This window comes from Molothrus aeneus, chromosome 3 (genome assembly GCF_037042795.1).
Source record: "Molothrus aeneus isolate 106 chromosome 3, BPBGC_Maene_1.0, whole genome shotgun sequence".
Taxonomy (NCBI): domain Eukaryota; kingdom Metazoa; phylum Chordata; class Aves; order Passeriformes; family Icteridae; genus Molothrus; species Molothrus aeneus.
This window is the reverse complement of record NC_089648.1, coordinates 9,636,307-9,661,082: the sequence shown is the minus strand read 5'-3', so window position 1 is coordinate 9,661,082 and position 24,776 is coordinate 9,636,307. Positions and strand designations below refer to the sequence as shown.

General features: G+C 40.5%; 1 protein-coding gene across 1 annotated transcript in view; it reads left to right on the top strand.

Moving 5' to 3' along the window:
• Nucleotides 1-24,776, top strand: part of SPTLC3 (serine palmitoyltransferase long chain base subunit 3) — an 81,909-nt gene that overhangs the window by 40,830 nt on the left and 16,303 nt on the right. Inside the window, exons 5-8 of the mRNA XM_066547786.1 lie at nucleotides 3,546-3,670; nucleotides 6,234-6,327; nucleotides 15,491-15,596; nucleotides 22,836-23,055. Coding sequence (XP_066403883.1) covers nucleotides 3,546-3,670; nucleotides 6,234-6,327; nucleotides 15,491-15,596; nucleotides 22,836-23,055 — 545 coding nt within the window. The remainder of the gene's footprint in view (nucleotides 1-3,545; nucleotides 3,671-6,233; nucleotides 6,328-15,490; nucleotides 15,597-22,835; nucleotides 23,056-24,776) is intronic.

Here is a 24,776-nt window from a genome sequence, read left to right as displayed (position 1 = left end):
AGTCTGGCAGTGACTTTCAGCCCAACAGCATGGATATGAAAAAACAGCAAGTGTATGAAAAAGCCTGTGTACTTCATGTTCCCTGTCACCAGAGTGCAGTGGCAAGTTAATGGAGGGAACTGGGTCATCAGATTTTGAAAAGGAGGGGATTTGCTGTGAGAAGTGTGGGAATCTGTGGAGGTGGTTCCCATTGTGAAAGTCCACTTTTGATATGATCTGTGATCTTAATATCTATACAGTCTCGGATCACAGTAACTCCTGCTGTATTGTATTACTTACGGCTGTTCAGCAGGGAAGAATAACTTTCAAAAGGATTTTGTCTCTTAAAAATGCAGGTACCTTTCTCTTTTTTTGTCTTAAATCTTTCCTGGTGATTTGGTGTACATTGCTTACTTGTATCCTCATTTGTTGGGTCAAGCTAAGCTGTAGTCAGTCAGTTGGAAAATTCTAATGTCTGTTTATAGGGCAAGTGTGTATACAGTAGATTAAAAAGATATATCTAGTATATCACTTTTAATTCATCAGATCATGATACTGGTCTTGAATCTAGCACAATACAAAACATTTTAAGGGCCAAGCTAACCTTACTTGACATCTCTAAGGTTGTATTTAATGAGGAGCTGTGTAATTATTGCCTTTGTTATGTAGCTTGAGATGCTGAGATGTTTCAGCTTGTGCCAGTTCCTTTGGATCAAATTTGCATCTGTCTGGCAGTGCTGTTTATACTTGTCATGGTGGTGGCTGTGACCAGCTGGGAATGCTAGTGGACAAACTTCACCCCAGCAGCACATGACTGACCCCTTGTTTCTTCCAGTGGAGAGAGGTGATAGAATTGATGCCATTTCTACAGTGTCCAAGGACATCCTGTCTAGAAATATCTCCTGATATGATTAAATAATTGCATAATTATATGCTTTTTCAATTCTTTTCAATGTATACAGCTGCCATGAACCTCCCACTGACAGTACTGGTGTGTGTTGTATTGCTTCTGCAACACCTTACTTACCACCAACAGTATTGCCATGGTAATTAACATGATTCAAAACCAGGGCTCACTTTGCAAATCTTTGCCATTCAGGATTTTGTTTTGCTAACCAATTTCAATTTGTAGTCTAGGATTTGTAGGCAACAGTGATGTACAGTATCATCTGCGTTCGCACTTAGGATTAGCAAATAATAAGTAGGAATCGGTCACTATCGAAATGAGTCATTCTTCACCATGATAAAATTAATAAAAATAGGTGCAAAATGTGCTGTTCTTTTGTGGGTCATCTAATAAGAGCTTTAACAGAACAGTCTGTATTGAGTCAGGCCTTTCCTGTTTATAAAAACAGAAAACATGTGATGCAACCCCAAAAAGCAATTTAACTCCACCCCAGTGTCAGACTTATCCCTGGAAGAGTCAGAGACAATTGTGTCATGCCTTAAAATGCCTGCCTCGCAAAGCACACACTGCTTGTTTCTCATGCTTTCACAAACCTTCTAATTCAAGCTGTGACCATAATGTGCTTGGCTTCGAGCTTCCATTTCAGATTTCATCTTCTGTTGGTGTGCTGATAGCACTGGAGTGACAAAATAACATCTGCAGGGAGCACGAAGGCAGCTGATCCTCCTGGAACTCTTAGTTGTCCATGGGTGCTGTAGATTGAAGACTAGATGGGCCCAATTTGCAAATAATACAGAACCTCAGAAATAAATGCTGGGTCCTGCTGGGTTTTCACCTTGAGACAGATTCTTACCCACATTTCCAGTGAGCAGCCCAGCTCTGAAACTCTGTTTTGTATTTCATGGAACCTGGGTACTAAACAGTGGCTGTGTGCAGAGCCAGCTCATATCCTCGTGTGTCTTGGGATGTACAAATTCAAAAAACTGCCATCCTCAAAGAGCTTCACACAGACTCAGCTCACAGGTAGTGGAGTTTCTGCAGAGCCACATTTTCTGTGTCACATAATCTCATTCTCAGGGCACAGTGACAACCCAGCCCCAGGTACACGCAGTGTGATACAAGGAGTGCAGAGACACTCTTGAAGCTCTGCTGGAGTAGGCTCAGGTCTAGCACAACCCAGGAAGGCTCTGGCAGAATCTCAGCACTACTGCTGTTCTTTACTGTCCATGTAATCCAGGTTTTTCAAGAAGCCACATGATCCTTGCTCCTTATCTTCCTTGATAGTTGAAAAGTTACCTGCCTGCCTGATAGATATTTGTCACATTCTATTTCCAAATGGATGTCATTCTTACTTTAGATATTTAATGAGAAAAAATAATGAAAACACTCCTTCACTGTAACCAGCTGATTTATTGCTATTGTTGAAACTGTTCTCCTGACATTTATATTTGATTTTTTTTAATGAGCTCTGCTCCATGATGAAGGTAAGATCATCTTCCTGACTCATCATTCTTGTTGAGACACTCTAGCCAAGCTTCTGCATTTCTTCCACTCATCTGCCTTTTGTCCATCACAGTGAGCACAGCTTTCTTGTTCCATCCATTGTAATTCACTTTATATTATTGTGCCATCAGCTTGTGCATTGCAAGTGAGGTAACATATTCACTTGCCTAATTTTTTTCTTCTGTTCTCCGATTACAGCCTTGTTCATAGGGGAAATGCTCTCTCAGAATCCACAGACCACTCTCTTTTCTTCCCCACAGATCACCCTGTAAGAGTTCCTTCTGCCTTGGTCCCTGCAATGCACAGCCAGGCAACCAAAGACTAGAGAGCTGGCAAGTTGAGATGATTCCTTACTGTTCAAAGCTATCTGTTATCTCAGTCTCTTAACACCACTCTTTCGTTTGTTTGCCTTCTGTATTTTGTCATCCTTCACTGTGAATTGGCAAGAAGGATACTGCTTTTGTTGGATAGTTGGAGAACCTTACTTGTTTGGAGACTTCAAGCACTAATATTAGATAATTAATATGCAATAAAGAGGAGTCTCTAGTGTTGCATTATCTTTTATCTTTGCTGTTGAGAGGAAAGAAGGAGCAGAGTTATCATCAGTTATAGGGACTGGAATAGCTTTTACCTTCCAAGGCAGAGAAAAATATGGAGAATGCTTTTGTTTTTCTATCCATATAAAATCCTAATTAAGAATTTTGTACACATATATCGACAGACAATAGAAAAGGAAGAATTTTGTTGTCACCCATTTTTGTTTTCACATTGGAGAGAACTCAAGAATGCCTAAAATGTTTGTCGCACATTTCCTACAAAAAGAAGGTGTTTTTGTCCTCACTGCAGGGGAGAGAAAAAGACAACAAATTAGTCTTCAGAATAAACTATGTCAAAAGTTATTGTGGGAAAAGAAAGCTTTTTTCCATAGCAACTGCTTTGCTGCTCTAACAGCAGCAGTATTTATTAACATTAATCACAGCTGGTTTGCACCTCTTGCATTAGCCCACATGCACAGGATACAAATGGAAAACCCTCATCAGAACTTAATGTCACATAGCTTAATGACACACTTCTAGCCTGTTCTTTTGTATGTTTAGTGTCATAATAACTTTCCCAGTTCAATACGATTTAATATTCCCTGTGCTTATTTCTGCAGGCACCCTAGACAAACATGTAGAACTAGAGAAACTCGTGGCCAAGTTCCTTGGTGTGGAAGATGCTATGGTGTTTGGCATGGGCTTTGCAACTAACTCAATGAATATTCCAGCCCTTGTTGGAAAGGTGAGTACTCCCTTCAGGAACACATAGAACAATCATTTATTAATTGTTTTAACTGCTCTTGCAGTACTCTGGGCTTTCAGTGAGTGGAAAGGCTCGATCGAGGAACAGAGCTTGGTATCAGGAATGTGTGAGTCATAAAGCTGATGACCTTGTGACTTTGAATATGCTCCTTTATCACCTGTGCTAGCACTGAGTGTTGCTATCACTAACATCTGCTGAAGGATCAGTGATACAGCTCTCTAGCTCCTCTTAATGAAGTTGCTTCTCCTTAAAAAGTAACCAAATGTTGAATCCCATGTCCAGGTCTTGTGGGATGAAGTATTTAGGCTACTTGCTGAGATTTTTCCCAGCTGCCTGTGATGGAAGATGATGATTAGGATAGTTTTTACAATACTTTGAGAAAAGGAAAAGCACAGTGCTTTGCATTGCTGGGGGACAGAGCTCCAGCCAGCCCTGCAAAGAGAGCTGCCAGCAAAAGCAAGTCTAGAGCTGTGATCATGTTACAAAAGTTGGGTTCTTGGTGCTGAAGGGACCTCCTCTCCAGTGTGGAGTACCTAACTCAAAGGAGATCCATCATCCTGGTAGCTATGGACATCAGAAACAGGTGTACTGTGCTGATAGCTGGAAAGTGGGTAACTCCTCCTTGGCTTGTCCAGTGTGGGGGAACCTTGAAGTGTGCCATGCAAGCACCAAGCATGACCTCCCTCTTGGTGGAGGTAGAATGAATTAATTTTGTGGTGTATGACCAGGACTTCTGAAACACCAGCATAGAGGTGAAGTCACTTCACTCTCTGTTGAAGATGACTGCAGCTTTTGTAAGATCTCTAAAATACAAGTGTTGGGCAAGGTGAGTTGCTTCAGTTATCCAGAACTTCAGTCTGCAGTGGTGCTGGAGAACTTGTCCAGCAGTTTCAAGGGGAACAGATACAGAGAATTAATGAAGGTAAATTTATGAAATTGGAGATATGCAGTGTGAGACACTTGTCTTAGCTGTGTAATAATTTTCCCTCCCTTACCTGGCTTCATGTAGAGATTCAAGCCTCTGTCAGAGGTGGGATAGATATAAGTGGCACAAATAAAGATATTAATGTATGTATTTTTAATAAATAAATATATGTATATATATATATATATATTTGAAAATTCTGTATGTATTATTATATATATTACAAATATTATTCAACTACTCTATGTTTGAGAGATTTACTCCTATGTTTTCCTCTATAATTAAGTCTAGCAGCTACATTTTCTTGTCAAGCTGCATCTACACTTATTGTTAGTTCTGCAAACCAGTCTCCATGGAGATTGTTGAGTCTCTCTCAACCTAGGCCTAATCTATGATTCCAGAATAAATTTTTCCTTAATTATATGTTGCACTTTGGGTAATGAAACACAGCAAAACATGTTCAATAGAAAGCAGACCTAAACAAGGCTTCAAACTTGAATTTCAGCTGAGTCCTGCCCCTTGTTAATATAATAGACAAGTTTACTTCTCCCACATTTCTATTTTCGCTTCTAAAAACAAAAGGAGTTCTCAGCTGAGTTAATTAATAAAAAGTATACTGCAGGTCAGCTCTCTATGCATTTACCAGAGAAAGACTCTGGTTCCTAAACTTCACTCACATCCTAATGGAGGTGGAACTGACAAGGTATCAGTCTCTCCTCATCTCATTTCTGCAGTCCAAAGGGCTGATGCCAGGCCAGCCTCAGTCTTACTCCTCCTTACACTACTGCCATGCAGCCTTTATATGTGGGATGGTGGTTGCATTTTCCTTACAACTCAAAATGAGCTGTAAAAAGGTGATAGAGGAAGCAACATTGCCTGATTTTATATAAAGCACTCAGTCTTGAATAGGGTTATTTGCTGCTTTCCAGTTACAGGAAATATTGGGCCCCTGTGCATCACCTGGGAATGCCTGAAAATCTGATCCCACTATTTCAGCCTGCCTTTGCAGTGCACCCCTGTGGAAATGTGCCCCTTGTTGACAGAGTGACAAAACTATTTTTTGTCTCTTAAAAAAGGAAAAAAAGCTTAGAAGTTTCTCTCCTCAATCAGGTAAAAAGACACCTCATAAGACCTTGGGGACTTCACCTCAAACTTAAAGAGAGCCAACTGGACATGAGCCAAAAAGTCCTGCCTAAGGAATTTACTAGGAAAATAAGAGAACAAAGAAACTAATGGTTTTTGTGAGGTGTTTTACCAGGAGCAAGAACCTCTTGCCCTGGGTTGGGGCTTTTTTTGTCATTTTGCCTTTTACTAAAACTTTTCTCTTTCCAACACTACCACAGAAGCCATCCTGCTGATTTGATGCCATCTGAGGTGGCTGAGCTATCTTGAGTGTGATATAAATCTCCAAGGGCTTATAAAACCAAATTCAAAGAAACCCTATATCATATTTTGGCACCTTCAGGAAAGCAGCAGAAAATTAATTTAATGTTTAATCCTTACAGCTTAACTGGTGCAATGCTCTATCACAGACACCTGTGTATGCTGGCACACACATGCACACGAGTCTGCAGCCTCCCAGTTCATGCAGATGCTCACTGTACTCCTTCTCCACAGGGCTGCCTCATTCTAAGTGATGAGTTGAACCACACTTCTCTCGTTCTCGGTGCGAGGCTTTCAGGCGCCACTATTAGAATCTTCAAGCATAATAGTAAGTATTGAATTGGAAAACTTTACAGACAGAGTTTTTCACACCACAAAGGCAAGAATAATTTCTTTTAATGCTTATTTTGCTGTCAATTGCCAGATGATGCTTTTGTCCAGGCAGGAGGATCAACTGTTTAATATTAGGAGTGGTTTCTGATGGGAAAAATTAATAGTGCAATACAATAATTGCTATTGTGTCTTTTTGACTTGCTGAATGACTGTGTGCTGCCACAAAAGTTTGTTATTGTCGTTGTAGCCCAAACAGTAGAAACATACTTACAAAAACATGCCTATTTCCAGCAGGTTCAGTGAAACCAGAATTACCTTAACATGGCATTCCTTTGAAGCAGTTAGTCTGAATTCCCAGGGGTCTAATAGCAAAGATGCAGATGGTTATATCAACAGCATCATCCCAAATATTTTTTTAAATAGTATTTTAGTGTAGAAATCACACATTAACTTTGCAATTGTAAAGTTCTTCTAAAATGCTCATGCTCTCTTACTTTTATTCAGTTAGTGTTGCTGTGGTTACTGTGAGAGACATTAGGACTGCCTTTGCTGACAAGAGCTTATTCTTTTCCCTTATTCCGCATTAGAGTTCCCTTTTCTATCTTCACTGTTTCAAGCAGGCAAGAAAGGTTTAGAAGTTAGTGTAGTGGTGAGAAATCAGAAGAGTGGTCTGATTACCTTTCTTAATGGCTAATACAATCCCTTGTCTTTGCTAAATGTTGCTTAAGGGAAGCAAAAATGAATTATGCATATGCTGTAAAAGGCCTAAGGAGGAGTTGGAATGAAAAGAACACTATAATTATACTATAAGATGTTGTTATAATTAATATCAGTTCATAATTTGGGCAAGAAGCAATTTCTGAAGATCATTCAAGGATTAAAGACCATCTGAACATGAATATTTTTACAGAATTAACTATTCATATAATAACTGTAGCATACCCCAACTTGGTCCACGTCCACAAATCTGGAAATGCTAAGCATGGTTGCCACACCAGTCTTTTCTCAACTTTTGCTTGGTTGTTCAAAGCTTTATCCCATTCAGTCAGATTGCATCACATCCTGAATGTTGACCTCTTACTACCCAAATCCAAACACTCTCAGCCTCTCCACCCACCTGTGCTGTGTGTAGTCCAGCTAGCTTGTGTCCCTTCCCACATCATTTTAGAAAACATTTCAGTTTGAGGAGTATATTACTCTCACAGCTGTGAAGATATCACCTGGAGCTGTCATGCTCACTTTAAGGAATTCAGTCTAACCATTCCTCAATATCTCATTCCCCTCCCCAGAACCTCATACCTAACCAGCTTCTGTTGCACTGACGGAAAATTAAAGCTGATGCTGTTCTGAATAATAGGTGAGCCTAAAAATAATAGTGAGCTACCCAAACAGCACTAATCTAGCACTGGAAAATGCAGACAGTTCCTTTAAGGATCTTGTCAAACCTCAGTGGAAGCCCATCCAAGTTGCTTTGGAAAAACTCATTGGTTTCAGGATTAAAGATCTTATTTGCCAAAGACAGCCTTATATGCCATTGCTGGGACATCACCTTAGCTTACTTTCAAAATGAAACTTTGGGAACTTTTGCAAGGGATGGGGTCTTTGGTGTCAAGATGACTTTGAGGTGTTAGAAAGTCTCTCAGCTTCAAGACTGAAGAAGAAAGCAGAATTTTTTAGCTTTCGTTTTCAAGGTTGTTTCTTGGCTTATATTTAATACATTGTCTGACTTGCTGAGATCTGTCTAGCACGTCGGTTTATGGCACACTGACCACCTTGGGGCGGTGTTATCTTTTATACTAAAAATTATGTGTACATTATTTACAATAATTTTCTAATACTTATCACTAATGTTAGACAGTTTGTCTTTAAATTAATTGAAAAGTGTTACTACCACAGCAGAAGATGGAAGCTAAGCAGAAGAAGGAGAAAGACTGGGCACACTTAGATTCTTCTATTTTGTTTCTTGAACCCCCATTCTAAAAACTTTAAAATTCCACATTTTCACTTGGTGATTAATTTACTATCATTCTACTCAAACTCCTGTGGCTTGCAACTCCTCACACAAAGTTGGTAATTGTTTCTAAGGGTTAAAATCAGAGGCACAGGTGTCTTTGACTCCATGCCAAGGTCTCCGAGCCTCCTGCCAGGGTCTCGAGTCTTCTAGGCCAGTCAGAGGAATTTCTTGGGTTCTGACATGCAAGTACTGTTTGGAATTGGGTGTGACAGCTTTTATTGTCACAATTTTGTAGTCTTGACTCTAAACTGCATTTAGAGAGAACTTCACATGCCCATGCTTTCTCTCAGCCCACTCTGAGCCTCTCAGCTTGTTATTTCTATGGTTAGAAAGTTGTGTCTTTTAATATTTCCTTAATCATACCATGAATTACACATCACTAACAACTAAAATCACACATGCAGAGATGTATGTGAGTGCCTTTTGCTTTGGGAGAAATAAGATGTGTTTTGGGGGAGATAGCAGTGAAAAGCATAACCCAGCAGGGCTGCTGCCTTTGTAGGATGCATGCTTTCACCCAAAATGGAGCAGACAGCCTTGTGCCCTCTGAGTCTGTCAGGGAAAAGTGCAATACAAATCAGTACAGCATAAAAATTAAGGACCAAAACTGTATGAATTAAGTAACCAAAAATTCGAGCTTGGTTTGGGAGGGTTCTTTTCATTTAGACAGATTTTGTTTTGTTAGATCAGAGCTGTGTTGCTTATGCTGCCAGAGTCATTCTTGCTCATGTTGTGGGTATGTGACATACACAGGCATGCCCAAATTGTCAGACTGTGCTTGTGCTGTTGTTGTCATGCCTAAGAATAGGAGAATTGAGCCATGCTCCATGTCACAGTGCTTGGTGTGACTGCAAGGTTCCTTCTGCTGGATTGGCCCTGTGCAGGAATAGAAAACTTTGCACTTTGAGCTACTGCTTTAAGATCTTTAATAAGCATTGATTTCACCATCAGGTTCTAACAAGTGCAGAAATCTCTCTCCTCTTTACTTTCCCTGCTCTGTTATGGAAAAACTCTCTGTCTAAAGAAAAATGATACAAAATTTTGTTCTATGATAAAAATATTTCACAGAAAAGAAAGTAAAATCTAACATTTTAAACTTGCTATGAAGTACCTTCATCTTTCAAAGGCTGAACTGTAGCTAATTCTGTAAAAGTATTACTTTATCTCAAAGCATGAAATCTGTAATAGAGGATTGATTTGTCATCTTTCAAAAGTAAATAATTATTATTTACTTATTAATAGAGAATTATTTCATTTGTAAGACGAGAAAGAATCTCTACCTATTTCCTTAATTATGTATCATGTAGTTCTTATTCTTATAGAAGTTAAGGAAGTTCTATTTCAATAAGTGGGTAGCTCTCTTAGACTTTCTTAGACACTTTCCATAAAATTCTGTATAGCTTTTCTAGAACAGACAAAATCGTTAGACATCTCTGCTTTTCCTAGGTGAAATAAAAGGCATTTGGAGATCTTTCCTTTTTGACAAAAACATTGCATGGGTGTATGAGAAGGTTTTCAAGCCTTAAAGTCAATAATAGAAAAAAAAAAAGTGCTGTGGACCTATAAGTCTGTTTTTATTTGGACATAGGAATGTGCCCTGCATCCTGGCTGCCAGTGAACAATCCCTTCCTTGTAAAACAGACAGGAATTTACAGGTCTGGGCTGAGAGAAATGCACAGGCACACACACCTACAGGTCATCTGTGTGAGAGAAATGGAAGAGAATATTCCATCTTAGCCCCATAGCTAAAATCTACTGAACAGGGCCTTCCCTTCCTGTGCACTCTCATTAGCTCTGTCTCTACTCTTCATCCTGCTAAGGGCATAGCAGTATTGGCACATGGGTTTTGGCCTTTAAGGGAGTTTTTCTGTGTCAGGCATTTGTGAGGTTTTGTTTGCAAGCAGCAAAGTTCAGCTCCCTGAAGCTCCTGCTCTGAATCATAGGTCTAGGGGATTTTAATTTTTTTTTCAATTTTATTTTAGGGTCTAAGCAGTCCTAAATGTATGCAGTAGTGTTTTAGTGGACTAAAATCATTCTGACTTGCCCACAAAGCACCTGCCTTTTGTCTCCCCTGCTGTGGGGTGGACACCACTCAATTTGCTGTTTCCTAGGCTGGGATTTTTTGGGGGAAGATAGGAGAGAGCTGCAGTGCTGCACTGGAATTCAGGCAGCAGCAGTGTGCAGTGGTAGAAGGTGGGATGCTAAAACATCTCTCCACCATTGGGGCAGTGGTGGCCTGGGCTTGGTCAGGTTTTTTTTGCTAGAAGGTTTTTGATTGTTACCCTTCACCAGCTTTGGTCTCCAGGGAGTCTCTCCCACCTTCTCCAAGTGACAGGCTTGGGGGTCCCTCAGTTAAATGGGGGCTAAACTCAGATGTTTTTACTTTCTGGCTCAGGGAGAGATTGGCTGGTTTTGGCCTTTTTTTTCTTGTTTTCTTTTTAATTTCTAAGGCAATCTTTTACTGACATCACACATTTAAAAGCCCTTTTTCAGGACCTCTGACCTTTATCTGGTTAAGTATTAGCCAAAATCCTTGACCCTTCCAATAAAACCTGAAAAGCAAAACCAAATATTTAACCATTAATCAGCCTGTGATTTTATCAAGGTGTTTCTCTCACAGCAGTTCTGGGTCTCATACTGGTATCAGGTGTTCCTTCAGTGAACAGATGGGGGTGTTATGGACTGATTATATCCAAGTGAGTTCTGTTCTTCCCAGCCTGTAAAAGAAGGCACCATACAAGGCTTAGGGTTTGTTTATTCTTTCTAATTCTACTACATTTTTCCCATGTAGCATCAAGCAACTGAATTGCAGTCCTGTTTTCAGGTTTAGATTTGCAATTGCCTGAAAAGTCAGTGGGAATGTTGTGACAAGGCACAGAACTCAGGCCATGGGGGAAAAAATATTTGCAGTTCTCTTCATTGCAAGGGATTGCAATGCATTGCATTCACTGAGCAGTCAGAACAAGTGATCCTATGAGGAAGGCAGGAAATTGCAAAGCATAACCAAGCACATTGGTTAGGTGAAAATCCAGCCTGTAATCTGGTGCTTGAATCTGCATCTGAAATGGCAATCAGGGCAATACATTCCTAGCTCCTCCTTATGGACCTTTTCAGTGTTGTGAAAGTAGTAAGGGATTTTTTAGTTTCTCACAGATCAAGTAGTTGGCAACAATTGTGTGAGGCAGGTGTGAGCTGTCCAGGTTTTCATACAAAACACAGTTTCCAGCTTGGACAACAATTGTGAATATATGTTCATCCAAACTCTGGCATTTCTCAGCCTACTCAGTCAAATTACTGCTTTGCTGTTCAGATACAGGAGCCATGAGGACACCTTGAGAATGCACAGCTACCTGGAGGAGCTGTAGTTAATAATGAGGGAACTTCTAGGTGGCAGAAGGCCTTCACCTTTCAGAGAAAATATATTCTATAGCCAAAAAGAAGGAAATGAAAGGAAAATTTAAAAAAAAAAAACGTGGAAACTAAGTACAACTAATTAAGCAAGCAAATAAAATAGGGGGGGAAATGCATGAAAGAGATAAGTAAGCAGGTAAAAATTAGAAAGAGATCTCCTTGGTGGCAAAACTCCAAGAGTTTGTGGTGGCTTAATACAAGATGGTTCCTTAACTTTTAATTTTTTTTTTTCCAACTGTGTAAGTAGCCCTTGAATTTCAGAAGAGAGGGCAGTGTTACAGCTATTACAGAGTAGGATGAAAAGCACATTACCCCCTAAGATTTTGTGCTCCTTGAAGCCTCTGGCCACTATCAGAGACAAGATTGCTGCCCAGATAGGTGGACTGCAGCCTAATCCAGCTGGGTGTAATTCCTGTGACACACACAGACGCTGCCAGGGCAAGGAGACTGGTCTGTCCTGCTCCCTGCATGCTGTGGCTGCCTTCCCCCTCTCTGCTTTGAGAAAGCCACATCTGGCTTGCCAAGTGTGCACAGGGAGCTTTCTTGAGCCATTGCCCTTTACTTTCAGAGAGATTGGTATTTATTGAGGGGCAGGAGGGGAATCTCAGACTGTTGCTGTGGCTGCAGTGATCACCACTCCCACGTTCCAAACAAAGATATTTGTGGGTAGCCACGGAATCCGTGCCACCTTGCATGAGAGTACAAAAGGGAGAAACTGAAAATCAGAGTTACAAGTGCAAAGCAAAAAGCAGAATGTGACAAGAGCAGCAGCAGTCTGTTTATTTTAATTAAACAGCATTCAGCTGACATCACACAGGAGGTTTCCAGCCCACACAGGGGAATGGTGATGACATCCCCAGCATTGCAGGGTAAGGATGAGGGGTGGAGACATCATGTCTCCCTGAGCATGCTGTGCTCCCTCCAGAAGCCTGCTGTCCCACCTGCACTGCAGGCAGCATGACACTCTGCCTGCCCAGGTTCAGACTTGCTCCAGCCCACTGGCAGTTTGTGTTCCTGGTATTGCTCTTGAATTAACTATGAGAGATCTCAAACAAGGATTATGCAAGTCCACCTACCCACTGATAGATCCACTGTCCCCTCTTAGGAAACTTTATCCTCCATATCTGGGGAATATGCTGTAAGGAGAAGGTGGAAAGTGAAACATGGATAGATTTGGTTGTGCTTTGACTGATTAACCAAGTCAAATTCTTAACACCACCTCCAGGGCTGGTGAGCAGTTGTTGGTCATTGCTGCTGCAAACCCTGGGCTGGTGATGGTCAAAGGAGGAAGGACTGTTATTTTCTCTGTAACTGGTTATTCAAGATGGACTCGTGCAGCTCATCATCTTAATATCCTAATGTCTCTCAATCTAACTATATTTAATGAGTAAATAATTTGATATCTGAAAGTCATCTGAGGTTGTGCTGTTGTTTTTCCTGGCATTCAGTAGATCCCACTTTCTGAAAAACTTAAGCACAAGCACATAGAGCACTGTTTTCACCTTGAAGAACAGAAGAAGCCTTTTGTGGGGAATACTAAAGATTTTTTTCTTTCTGCCTATTTCCCCTTTCCAAATGAGGCGGTTAATAAATCAGTAAAATTCATTTGCACACGAACAAATTATGTGTTGACTATTACAGGCTTCAGAAAGGGTCACACATACATGTTTTTCAAAATGAGACATCAGAAAGTGACATGTTCTGCAAGCAGACATGTTCTTAGCCTGTACTCCAGCAGGACTATATTATGTGTAAAATCAGAGAACCTCATCCCTTGGAGAGGTTCTCCCCAGTCTGAGGTCTCATGTTCCATGGTAGTTTGGACAGAGGACCTATTCACAGCCATGTATTTTTAAATACAGAATTATATACATTTCACTTCATTTCCTCTTTCCTTTTTTTCTTCTTTTCATGTGCATGTGCTAAAACAACAAAATCTTCAAGCCATGCTTTTAGCTCAGAGGCAGAATGGCTTTTCCTGAAGTCAAGAGCCAATCTGGACTGACACATAGAATACTGAATTGAAAAACCCTGTGTGATTCAGAAAAGGGGTTCAAAGGTCCCAAAAGGATTTAGAAAACACTGACATCAGTAGGGAATAATTTGGTGGAGAAAAGGGGGTGTCCAAATTTTTTTTTTGTGAGCTGCTCTCTGTCATCCTGAGGGTGCCCTTTAAGAGGAGTTCTAAATATTATCTACTTGAAACAAAAGAGAACGCGAGCAGCTGCAAATTCTCAGCTTGGTTTTAACTTTCCCATATAAAGCACCAAAGAGCTTTCATTGCCTTGATTGCCATCTAGTGGAAAGTGTGCTGTCTGCATTGGATTATTCCTAGCAGTATTCTCCATCTCAGAGCTCACTGAGGTGTGTAGGCCATTGCTCCACTGAAACAAGGGGCAGCTGATATTGTCCATGCCTATTTTGTGCTTTGTAGAGTACAGCAGGGACTTGCTAGGTCAGGTGCAGAGTGGCAACTTGGTTACTGAGAACTTCACCTTCCACCAGCATCACTGAATGTTCCTAGGAAGAGGTGAGGCATCAGGATCTGGAAGGGCTCAGGTCACAACCTGGCCATCTCTCAGGGCACAGGTTACTCACAATGGCCAATTAATGTGCAGATGGCTCCATTCCCCTGGGGCAGAAACCAAACTGTGGGTCAATATTAATATTTCTAAAGTGTATTTTTTTTCCTCAGAACAATTCATTTTACACATTAACTTTGTGCTATTGTAGAAGGTCATATCAACTGTGTTGTGTTGCTGAAGCAAATGGGGTTATATTGGGGAAAAATGCCATTGATTTTCTCAGCCCATGGTTTGAGTTGATCTGTAGTGTTATTTGGATATTATGAGACTCTACAGAATGTTCTTGGATGACATTTTGAAATGCCAATCCAGATTCCTGAAAAGCACCTGAATAATTCATTTTGAAGTGTCCATTCATTGGCAACACCAGAATGCTGGTGCATTGAGAGTCGCTTTTGGCCTGACCCTGATTTCTGTGGTCTATTTTCTTGCTTCTTCCATCTTCTTCAAAATTTCAATGGCTTTCCTTCAAGATGTTTTTTGATTACCCACACTTAGCCCTTAAGGAAGCAGCTAAGGATCATAACCTTGTTCTAGGCCTCCTTATATTGAAGTCCTGCCAAGCATTTAGGCACCAGATTAGTGTATCCATGCCATGTGCTTGTATCCACCTGCCTCTTCCTCTCTCATCAGCAACCTTCCACTTGCTTTCCTTCTTGAGGAGGACAAGACTTCTCTTGCTGCCATCCTTATGTGCTTCATGCAGCCTTGTCAAAACCTTTGCTGATTGTTGTTTGTGAGCTTGTGGTTGGAAAGCAACCAAAACTCACAACTGAATCCTTGATAAATTATGAGTATCAGCAGCCCCTACACAGAACTGCTGGCAGTTAGCCTCAGTACTGAAGCAAAGTGATTCCCCTTTGACTTTAAATACAAATGCATGCTGAGTATTTCTAGAAGTTTCCCAGATCAGGTGAATAACTGGATGCTTTTCAGAACTCTGCTTGTCACTAAATTGCATTCACACCAATGAAAGGAATTGTTTGGTCTTGCCTACTAATAAAAGAAGTTTATCTTTAGGACACTTTTTTTTTTTAATGTTGTCTTTTTCTGACTAGGAAAAATAGCACCCAAGAGAAAATTGAAAGTTCTTGACAAAAAAACTGTTAATGTTTTTCCTTCCTCCTTTTCCTTATTTTTAAATAAAGATATGCAGAGCCTCGAGAAGCTGCTGAGAGATGCAATAATATATGGACAGCCTCGCACCCACAGAGCATGGAGAAAAATTATCATCCTGGTGGAGGGCATTTACAGGTATGTCTGTGTGGTAGAAAAATGAGTATTCTATCATTCCTTAGGACAGAATGATTAATTGAGTGGGGCAAACTCTGACTCTAGGTATCTGAGGGAAATCTTAATGAGAATGGAAGTTGCACTAACTTTCTGTGATCTCAAGAATATGTTGATTTCCATCATGACAGCCTGAACCTTGTATCCTATAGCTACAGCTAGATCCTGTACATTGTTCTGAATGTTGATTTAGAAAATCACGGTGGAGTGGGAGGTGTACTGAGAGCAAGACAGGTAAGGTGATGTATATTGTGACAGATGTGATAAAGTTTGTGGAACTATAGTTGGTGAGGGGTTCTGCTGAGCAAGCCAAGCTTTCTGGAGTTGTTTGTTACACATGGGCAGATCAAAAGACAACTACACAGAATTGATTAAGCTCTGCATGCCCACTTCTTGCCCAGCTGCTGAAATCTTAAGCTAAACTTAGGTTAAGTGATATCAGCACCTTTTCAGTAACTAGTGCTGGATGTAATAGACTCACATTTTAACAGGAAAATTGAAAGACTGGCTTTCAAAGAATTATATAGTGGTATTTAACATAGCCCAAGTCCTGGAGGAATTCAAATGAGAGAAGTGCCTTTGAGAATGCATCTGATAACAGCAGCTTCAATAATACAATGTAATTATAGAGCACCTAAGTCAGATAGCTACACAGTGTGGTGCAGCTTACACCCAACCAGAAAGTCACTGGAGTTGAGCAGCGAAGCAGTGGCACCAGCCAGGCTCATCATCCTGGGCTTCATCCTGGCCACTGCTCCAGTCTGGAGAAGGCAACCAGGGAGCTCATGGAGGAGGAGCTACTCATGGGCAGGAGTTGGAGCAGGGAAGTGCTGAAGAAGCAGGAGTGTGAACAGAAAGAAGGTTTGCAGGGATGTAGGCAAGGCTACTGCATTGATGACAGGAGATGGGGGAGCAGGACAAGGGTGGTTTGGGGAGTATCAACACCTGCCCCAGAGAGAAGGAAAACAGAATCACTCATTCACAGGGCACGAAAGGGTTTATAAAAGTGGCATTAAAACTTTATATGTGGGGATTGTATCATGTGTTGCTGAAATACAGCCTGTCTCAATGGGCAATCACTTATGCCATTTTGCTGCAAAATGCTGCCACAGCTTAGCCAATTAGCTTTTTTTTTGGTAAGAAATCTTCTAGGATCTCATGTCATCACAACTTCATAGTTGTCAGTGCTTTCTTTTTGCCTAACGTTTTCCATCTGCAAAGAGACCAAATCAGTCCTTATCTAAACACCTGTCACTCAGAGGTGAAACAGGATCAGCAAATCAGCTGATCCAAAGCAGGCTGAACGTGTTCTTTCAACCAGAATAAACAGAGCAAAACTACAAATAAACATTGCTTGGCACTACTAAAAGAAAGCTTGGATTTAAGGGCTTTGATCATGCAGAAATTAAGTGGACCACCAACATTTTACTGACAAATGTTCCCTGGGTCGCATGGCTGGCAGAAAAGGCTCCAGCTGCTGAGCTTTGTTCACTTTTAAATCCTTTATCTTGAATATTGATCACTAGGGAAGAAGGTAGACTGGTAACACAGAGGTGTGGATCAATCCAAGAAATGGAGCAAACCCACTGTCAGCTGTTTATCTATACAAACTTATAACTGTATTTCCAGATTTATGTTTGCTGTAGAGTTTTCTCTTCCTATAGTTTTACAGTTCATTCTCAAATGAGTTTTAATTTCCCAGAATTCAAAAACCTTCTGTTGGAATGCAAAAAAAAAAGCACCTTAAACCTCAGAATACCTACTTAAAGGAACCATAAAGTCCCTTCAGCTCCATAAAGGCTAAATAATATTAAGACCACTCATACCCTGAGTGTTTATGCTTCTGAAAGGCACAAGGTCCTGAAAGAACAAAGCTCAGGTCTCTAATAATCTCTCGTTGGAAACTATCCCCAGCAGTAGCTAGGTTGGTTGGTTGGTTGGTTGGTTGGTTGGTTAGTTAGTTAGTTAGTTAGTTAGTTAGTTAGTTAGTTAGTTAGTTAGTTAGTTAGTTAGTTAGTTAGTTAGTTAGTTAGTTGTTTTCACAGTCTAAGGAGATCAGAAATTGGAGAGTGTGGCTTGAGGAAATTAAAAAAAAAAAAGGCAAAAAAAAGAAAGCTGGAGAAGGACAGGGTAGAAACACCCTTCCTCTTTTCATGTGTATGTTCTTTCCTTTCTTGGCCCGGGTTTTTGAAAGACTAAAATTTTCCAGCCCCTTATTGGGTAATGATAGTTTTCTTGAGGGTTTGCCAAATGCCAAATTAACATTCATCAAGAGGGTTTAAGAGGAGTTAGAGTGCAGTTAATGTATGCTTCTTACAATAGTTAATTCCGCTTTTTATTTTTTTTTCCTTAAGTTATGCTTCAGGGACAGCAAATATAGAATTTAAATAACTTGGTCAGAGCCATTCTCCAAGTTAAAATATCTTGATTTGCAAGTTTGACCTGGCAAATTTTTACAGAAATGCTTTTTCCAGAGATGTAAAAGAAAACACTAAGCTTTCCTTCTTTAAAAAAAATACTGTTACATGGGACACCATAGCCTTAGTATGGTGAAGTTTATGGTATGGAAAGAAATTTGCCTTCTGTACCCATTAGGAGTATCTTAAAGTGTTTACACTTACCAGCTGGCAAAATTTGAAAAGGGTCATTGTTAGCCAACATGAGCATTTCTGGAAATCAGACTTGTGTTTGGAACCATATACCACAGATTTTGCTTGGTTTCAACTGAAGGCAGAATTGGCCCCTCAACTTGGGAAGCACTCAAGTTACATGTCAAATAAATAGCATTAGGTATATTTTTGTTTGCTTTTTAATGTCTCTATTATCTCAAAAAGAAAAAAAAATCATCAAAAGTAAATGTAACTCCTAGTGAAAGCTGGTTTTTAACTTGGACCTGCCTAGGAGCAAATATATTCAGTTTGTGTTCCAAACTGAGGGAGACCATCTAGCCATCAATCTTGACTCCAAAAAGCATGAACAAGTTTTGGCAGTAACCAGGGCACAAGTTAAACTGACTTGCTAAATAATATTTTTATTATTTGAATTCCAGCTAATGTTTTTCTTGGCTTCTACCATTTCCAGTTCAGGATTAATCAGTTACTGTGTTCTTACATGGTTTGTGGTAGGCTTCTGCTCTCTTCCATGCATATTTACTTAGGAGTCAGATAGGCCAAGGCTCAGGGCAGAAGTTATGGAGAATCAGAAATTGATCGAAACAGATTGGTTTTCATTTGTTTTTTCCTTACTTTTAATTTAATTTGTGTATTTTCCCTTCCAGCTAAGAAAATAGCTCTGATCAGTTAGATATTGTCCAATGCCTTTTCATGTGCATTAGAAGTTCCTTGGGATTCAATGCCAATAGTGTAGGAAATTTAGCAGGTTTTTGGTTCTATTTTTATTTCCTGGGATTAAGTGACTGGACTTCCAGAAAAAAATGAGGTAACATTTAATGTCTTTGGCCAAGGACCAGCATTAAAGGTTAAAATTTCTATAATTTCAGTGTTGAAATGGAGTTGTATTTGAGGGCAGAGTTGAATGATTTCCTTAAAATTATTACTCTGAACTACAAAACAGAGATTGTTGTATGAATGTACAAAGTTTATGTAAGAAAACAGTACCTAAAGTAACTGTTAAAGTGGAATGTATATGTCTTGTGAGTAGCAGGCCAGGAAAGGAGGGATTTTTCCCAATTACAAACTGGCCTGAAAGGGGAACAGATAAACTCTTCAAATGTTGAAAAGATAGTGGTACTCTCGGGCATGTTTAGAGATGAAGTAGATAAGAGGTGGAATACCTCTTTTTCCAAGAAGTTTCAAGACCAAAAACCCCATCAATATCATGTCAAGGGCGAGCCTGTATTCCAAGTGAAGTGACCAATCCAAGCACACACCTCCTGTCTCTCAAAGCACCTGGATCCACAAGTCAACACCTGCATCAGGAAGAACATCAGTGCTTTGGTGGGGATTGAATCAAGCTCCAAACTGGAGTGTCCTGAAAATTTAGGATTATCTCCTCACTTCTGGAAGTACATTCAAAATGAATGTGTACTGACCCAAGTTTTTGTGCCCGTCCACCACACAAGGGAGATGAGAGTCAGCTGCAGTCTGGAAGCTTTCCATCCCTGCCACCAAGCTAGGAATTTGTGCTACAAGACAAGATGTCATACCATGTAATGAGAACACCTGGCCTGGGCAGAGCCAGCTTTAGTTCATCTGCATCTGGGGGTTTTTTATGTGCCCTGTGTGCTTGAGCAGATCTGGAAACAGACCAATGCATTTGTACACAAAGCTAAGAGGCTCAGCCAGAGTGAGACAGAACCAGTACAGTTCACTTCTCTTTGGTTTGAGCTCACTTGATATAAACATTTACTGGAGGATTCAGTATCCTTTCCATTTGGGCTACTCAAGGGGTTATGTGGAGCTTTATCTTAAAGCAATTTGAGAGAGAGAGGTGTGCATATCACTAACCATCTCCCAAGGTCAAAATAGAGACCAAGACCAGAGCTGGCAGCAAAACCCTTCTCATCTCTGTCATCAGGATGGCTGAGATCTGTTGCAATGGCAGCACAGAACATATACATGACTCCAGCAGCACTTCATCTGTTCCATGGGTGCTTCAAGGCCACATTAGGACCTCTGTTAACTATTGTATTTATGTCAGCCAGCATCTTTCAAGAGCAGTAGATCAAAACTGAAACTGAATACAAGTGCCTTGTTTTGCTAAGCAGCTTAGAGTTCCAAGAGAAATCTCCTACTCATATGAGAAAGAAAAGTTTTCATTAAATCTTCTAGATGGTTAAATCTTGCATCAGCCATGTACCAGCTTCATGTATTCTGGGATTCAGCACAACTTTCCTTCCATTACACTAATACCCAGCATTTTTAATTTACCCTTTTTTACTCTTTTTGAAGTTAAATGCTGTCTCTCCTGCCTGAATCTCCATTAGTCACCAAGCCTAATGATGACCATATAAATGTGGAAAACTGTTATTGTCCTTCTGTGCCTGGCTGTTGTGCTCAAATATGCAGGAAGGTGCAGGGTGGGATTGCAGTGTGCAGAGGTGCTCCTTCTGTGCCTGGCTGTTGTGCTCAAGCATTCAGGAAGGTGGAGGGTGGGATTGCAGTGTGAAGAGGTTCTCCTTGGCTCTCTCTCCCTGCAGACCCACCAGACACAGCTGAAAGCTGCCAAGCCCAGCACATAGGATGGTGCGCGTCCAAGCACATCCAGTGCCTCAGTGTCATTTTAGCTGACTGATGCTTTGACTCTGGGCTATGTAAGGACTGTGGGCCCTGCCCTTGTATTCACTAGGAAAATAGCTGTGGTGGTTTAAATTTCTTTTCCCCCAGCTGCCAAGTACCATTTGGGAAAAGTGAAAAAGCCCAGTCCTCAGAAGCTTGCAGTACAAGCCCACTCTTCTTTGCTGCAAGGGACCGTGGTGCCAACACACAGTCCTACAGCTGCCTCTTTGATGGCTGGGCAAGACAGAAGGACATGATTTGCCAGCAGTCAGCAACAGCCAAAAATATGCCTCCAGGCACACACAGCCAGGCTCTCTGAACCTCCCAGTGTGAGCAGCACAGGCAACCCTTGTCCATAGCTACTCCCCCATGCTGTTACACTAATGGAGACTTGTCTTTGGGCAGGTCTCCTGCAAAACTGGAGACCAGTTTCCAAGTTTACTCAGGAGACCAAAGGATGAAGAAGGACTAAAACTGTGAGAAATTTCCCGAGTGCTAAAAACACATCGTGCTCCTTTTGTGGTGCCAAACTTCCAGCTGCACAGTACAAGTAAAGTGGCAACAAAGCAGCCTGTGAAAGCCATTGGTCCAGGATCCAAAAATTTCCAAGACGCCATTGATTGCACTTCTCTTTTGTACTTGCTATTTGGGACCAAAGTCCATGTTTCTGGTCATCTGAAACTCATTGCATTTGCAAGTGGATACACCTTAGCTGTGGGCCTTAGCCACAGAGCCCTGATTTTCCTGCCCCACAGGACACTGAATTTGTGTTTGATAAGAAGTTTTTAACCTTTAAAGACCTGCTTAGTAGAGCTAGTGGAAGAGAACATGATTAACTCATTATGAAATTAATACTGAGCGCATCTGAGCATATCAAAGCATAGCTGTGGTCATCTCACAAAGGTTTTCAAGACACAAGTCTTCTCAGCAATGCTTTGCAAAGGCCATCTTTATGGGATCAGAGAGCATTTCTTATTTATCTCCCTGCACTTTCATTTTGCTGGACACCATTTACTGACATGACCGCCAACAGTGCAAAAGATCATCTCTTCCCCTTTCTATAAATCTCAGTACACCATTAATCACAGAATCATGGAATGGTGTGGGTTGGAAGGGACCTGAAAGCTCATCTTGTTCCAACACCCCCTGTCAAGGACAGGGACATCTTCCACTAAACCAGGTTGCTCAGAGCCACATCCAGCCTGGCCTAGAGCACTGCCAGGTATGGGGCATCCACAGCTTCTCTGGGCAGCTTGTGCCAGTTCCAAATATTTCATTTTTCAGCATGGCTGTAAGAAAGTAAAGAGAAAAGGAATGGAAACTTTTTTTTTACTTTTGATTACTAGGTAGCAGGCTACATTTCCTAAAAAGTTCATATCAAAGCAAAAATTGGCAAGACTGGATTTCAGCTGCCTGTTTTAATCCCTGATTTTGTGAAGACTGGGAATGCTTAAAGTTTATGGCACCAGCTGTGGGTTTCACGTGGCCCATCTCCAGTGTATGTTGGACCCAGCTCCTCTGCACCAGATGAATTTGCTCTAGAGCTGTTATGCCCAAATAGTGCCACAGTAGCTGACAATGAAGTAAGCAAGGACCAGACTGAATTATAGCTGTTCTTTATAATATTTGTTTTGTAGAGATGAACTGTAGTGTGCTGCTTAGGGTAAGTATCTCCGCCTTGCTTTACACCTTTCCTTCTCCCCTCTCACACGTTGACAATTTACAAACATCCAAAGACTTTTTGACTGGTTTTCAATGTTTGAATTCTAAAACCATTTAACTCTTTTGTACTCATTTGCAAGTGGGAATGGGTTGCGAGTTTGGGGTTTTTTTTTGGCTTGTAAGTAAAAATTGAGACTCCAGAAGAACTTTGGTGGACTAAGGCAATCAATGGCTATATTTCCCGCCAGTATGGAAAAGAGTACAGGGATTTTTGTTGTTCACCCCTGATTCTCTCCATGAGCAGCATGGAAGGATCCATCGTGCGCCTGCCAGAGATAGTCTCCCTGAAGAACAAATACAAAGCATACCTCTACTTGGATGAAGCTCACAGCATTGGAGCAGTGGGAGCAACGGGCCGAGGAGTTGTGGAATACTTCGGGATGAGTCCCAATGATGTTGATGTATTAATGGGAACATTCACAAAGAGCTTTGGTGCAGCTGGAGGATACATAGCTGGCAAAAAGGTAAGAGGAAATCATAAACAATTTCACATCAAGGGTGTGGGAACTGCTTTTGTATGATGTATGATATTTTTCAGTATCTTTTTGAACAGACTGCTTAACACAAGCACTGTTCTAAAGTTAGCATCATTTTTGCTTGGATCCCAAATGCACATCAAACAGTCAGACTTTCTTATTTTTGTCTCATGTTCATATTATGTAATTTGCTTGAGTTGTATTATTCTGTGCCACTCTGATGATTGTTGTTTGTCTTGGAAATGTTTGGACATGTTGTGGTTGGCTAATATACTTCCCTACATTAATTTGCATGCTGATTGCTCATTACTTTTTTCACATTTGTAAACAGTATGTGAAGCAATATTGAGAGATTGAAACCACAGTTTCGTCCACTGATAATAAAATTCCTAAAGAGTTGTGAATTGACATAGTTGCATTTTTTAGGAGAATGGAGAAAGAGGTTACTGGGGGCCTTTTGCAATAGTAAATTCTGTGTCCTCAGTTGCTCCACATACATTAACAAAACAATCTCTTGCCAACAACAGATGTCAACAAAAAGTAGAGCTGAGCTTGCTTTAACTGGGGGTGTAGAAGAGAAAGCATAATCAGCACCATTGTGAAATGTCATTGGTTTTGTTGCTTGACAGAGAGATCAAATGGCTGCTGATTATTTTCTCTTTTCATACCCAGCTGAATGTATTTTTTAAGCAGTCTGCTGAATGAGTGGGAAGCCTGTTTATTTAGCCCATATGGTTGTTGTCAGGATAACATTAATAAGGGTAGCCATACAGTAGAATAAAAGGGCTATAAGGAAGTATAAACTGTGTATTTCTTACTGTCTTTTTTGAGTTTGCCCCTGGAGATCTTAAAACCAAGCATCATAATAGATCAATAATCAATTTTCTTTGTTTCCTTGGCTTCCTGAATTTGTATCTGTACATTTATTTCTTACCAAAAATAATGTGGGTAATGTAGCTAGAAAGTATAGAAAGATTAGACCTGTGAAAAGTAAACTCCCATGTAATTTATCCTCTAATCCTTGGGAGTTTTTTTTGAGTGAAAACAGGTCATTCTTTTCATGCCTATGTGTATCACTAAGTATTGCCTCAGGCTTCTCAGCCTTGGAAGGCTGGTCACCCGTTCACCCACTTATGTTCCTTTCTGTAGGCAAAAACTCACAGTGGTGCTGTTTATTCTGCATCAGCTGGAGCCCAGAAGCCTTCTTAACTTTTAACCAAAACCCTTAGGAATACAATTGCAGTATGGCCATGCACAACCTGTGTAAGGTTAGGCAAATCTTTATCCTCAGCACTGGAGTTACTGTGTAGATTCATACACCATTTTGGTAGTGATTTGTGTTACTCTCACTGGATTTTCTTTTCTGATTTTATTTTTTTATCAAAGTCAATTTTCAAGCAGGCCTCATTCCTTTCTCACTAACACGCACTCAATTTTTAGTGTGGTAACTGTTACTCTGATATTTTGTACTAGGAGATATAAGTTGTTATAAAAATTATGATCTTAGTAAGATCTGAATTCCTACTGCATGCCTGAATTCAGGAGAGTTACTGGTGTTTTAGACATGCCTACAGTATATCAGTGGTTTTTCTAAGAGGACAGATTGTGTTCTTAGGAAATGTTAAAGCAATTATACCAACTCTGACATGACTGTACCTGCCACACTGATTGAAAGTTTTGATTGAAAATTTATGTCCTTATAGACAAAG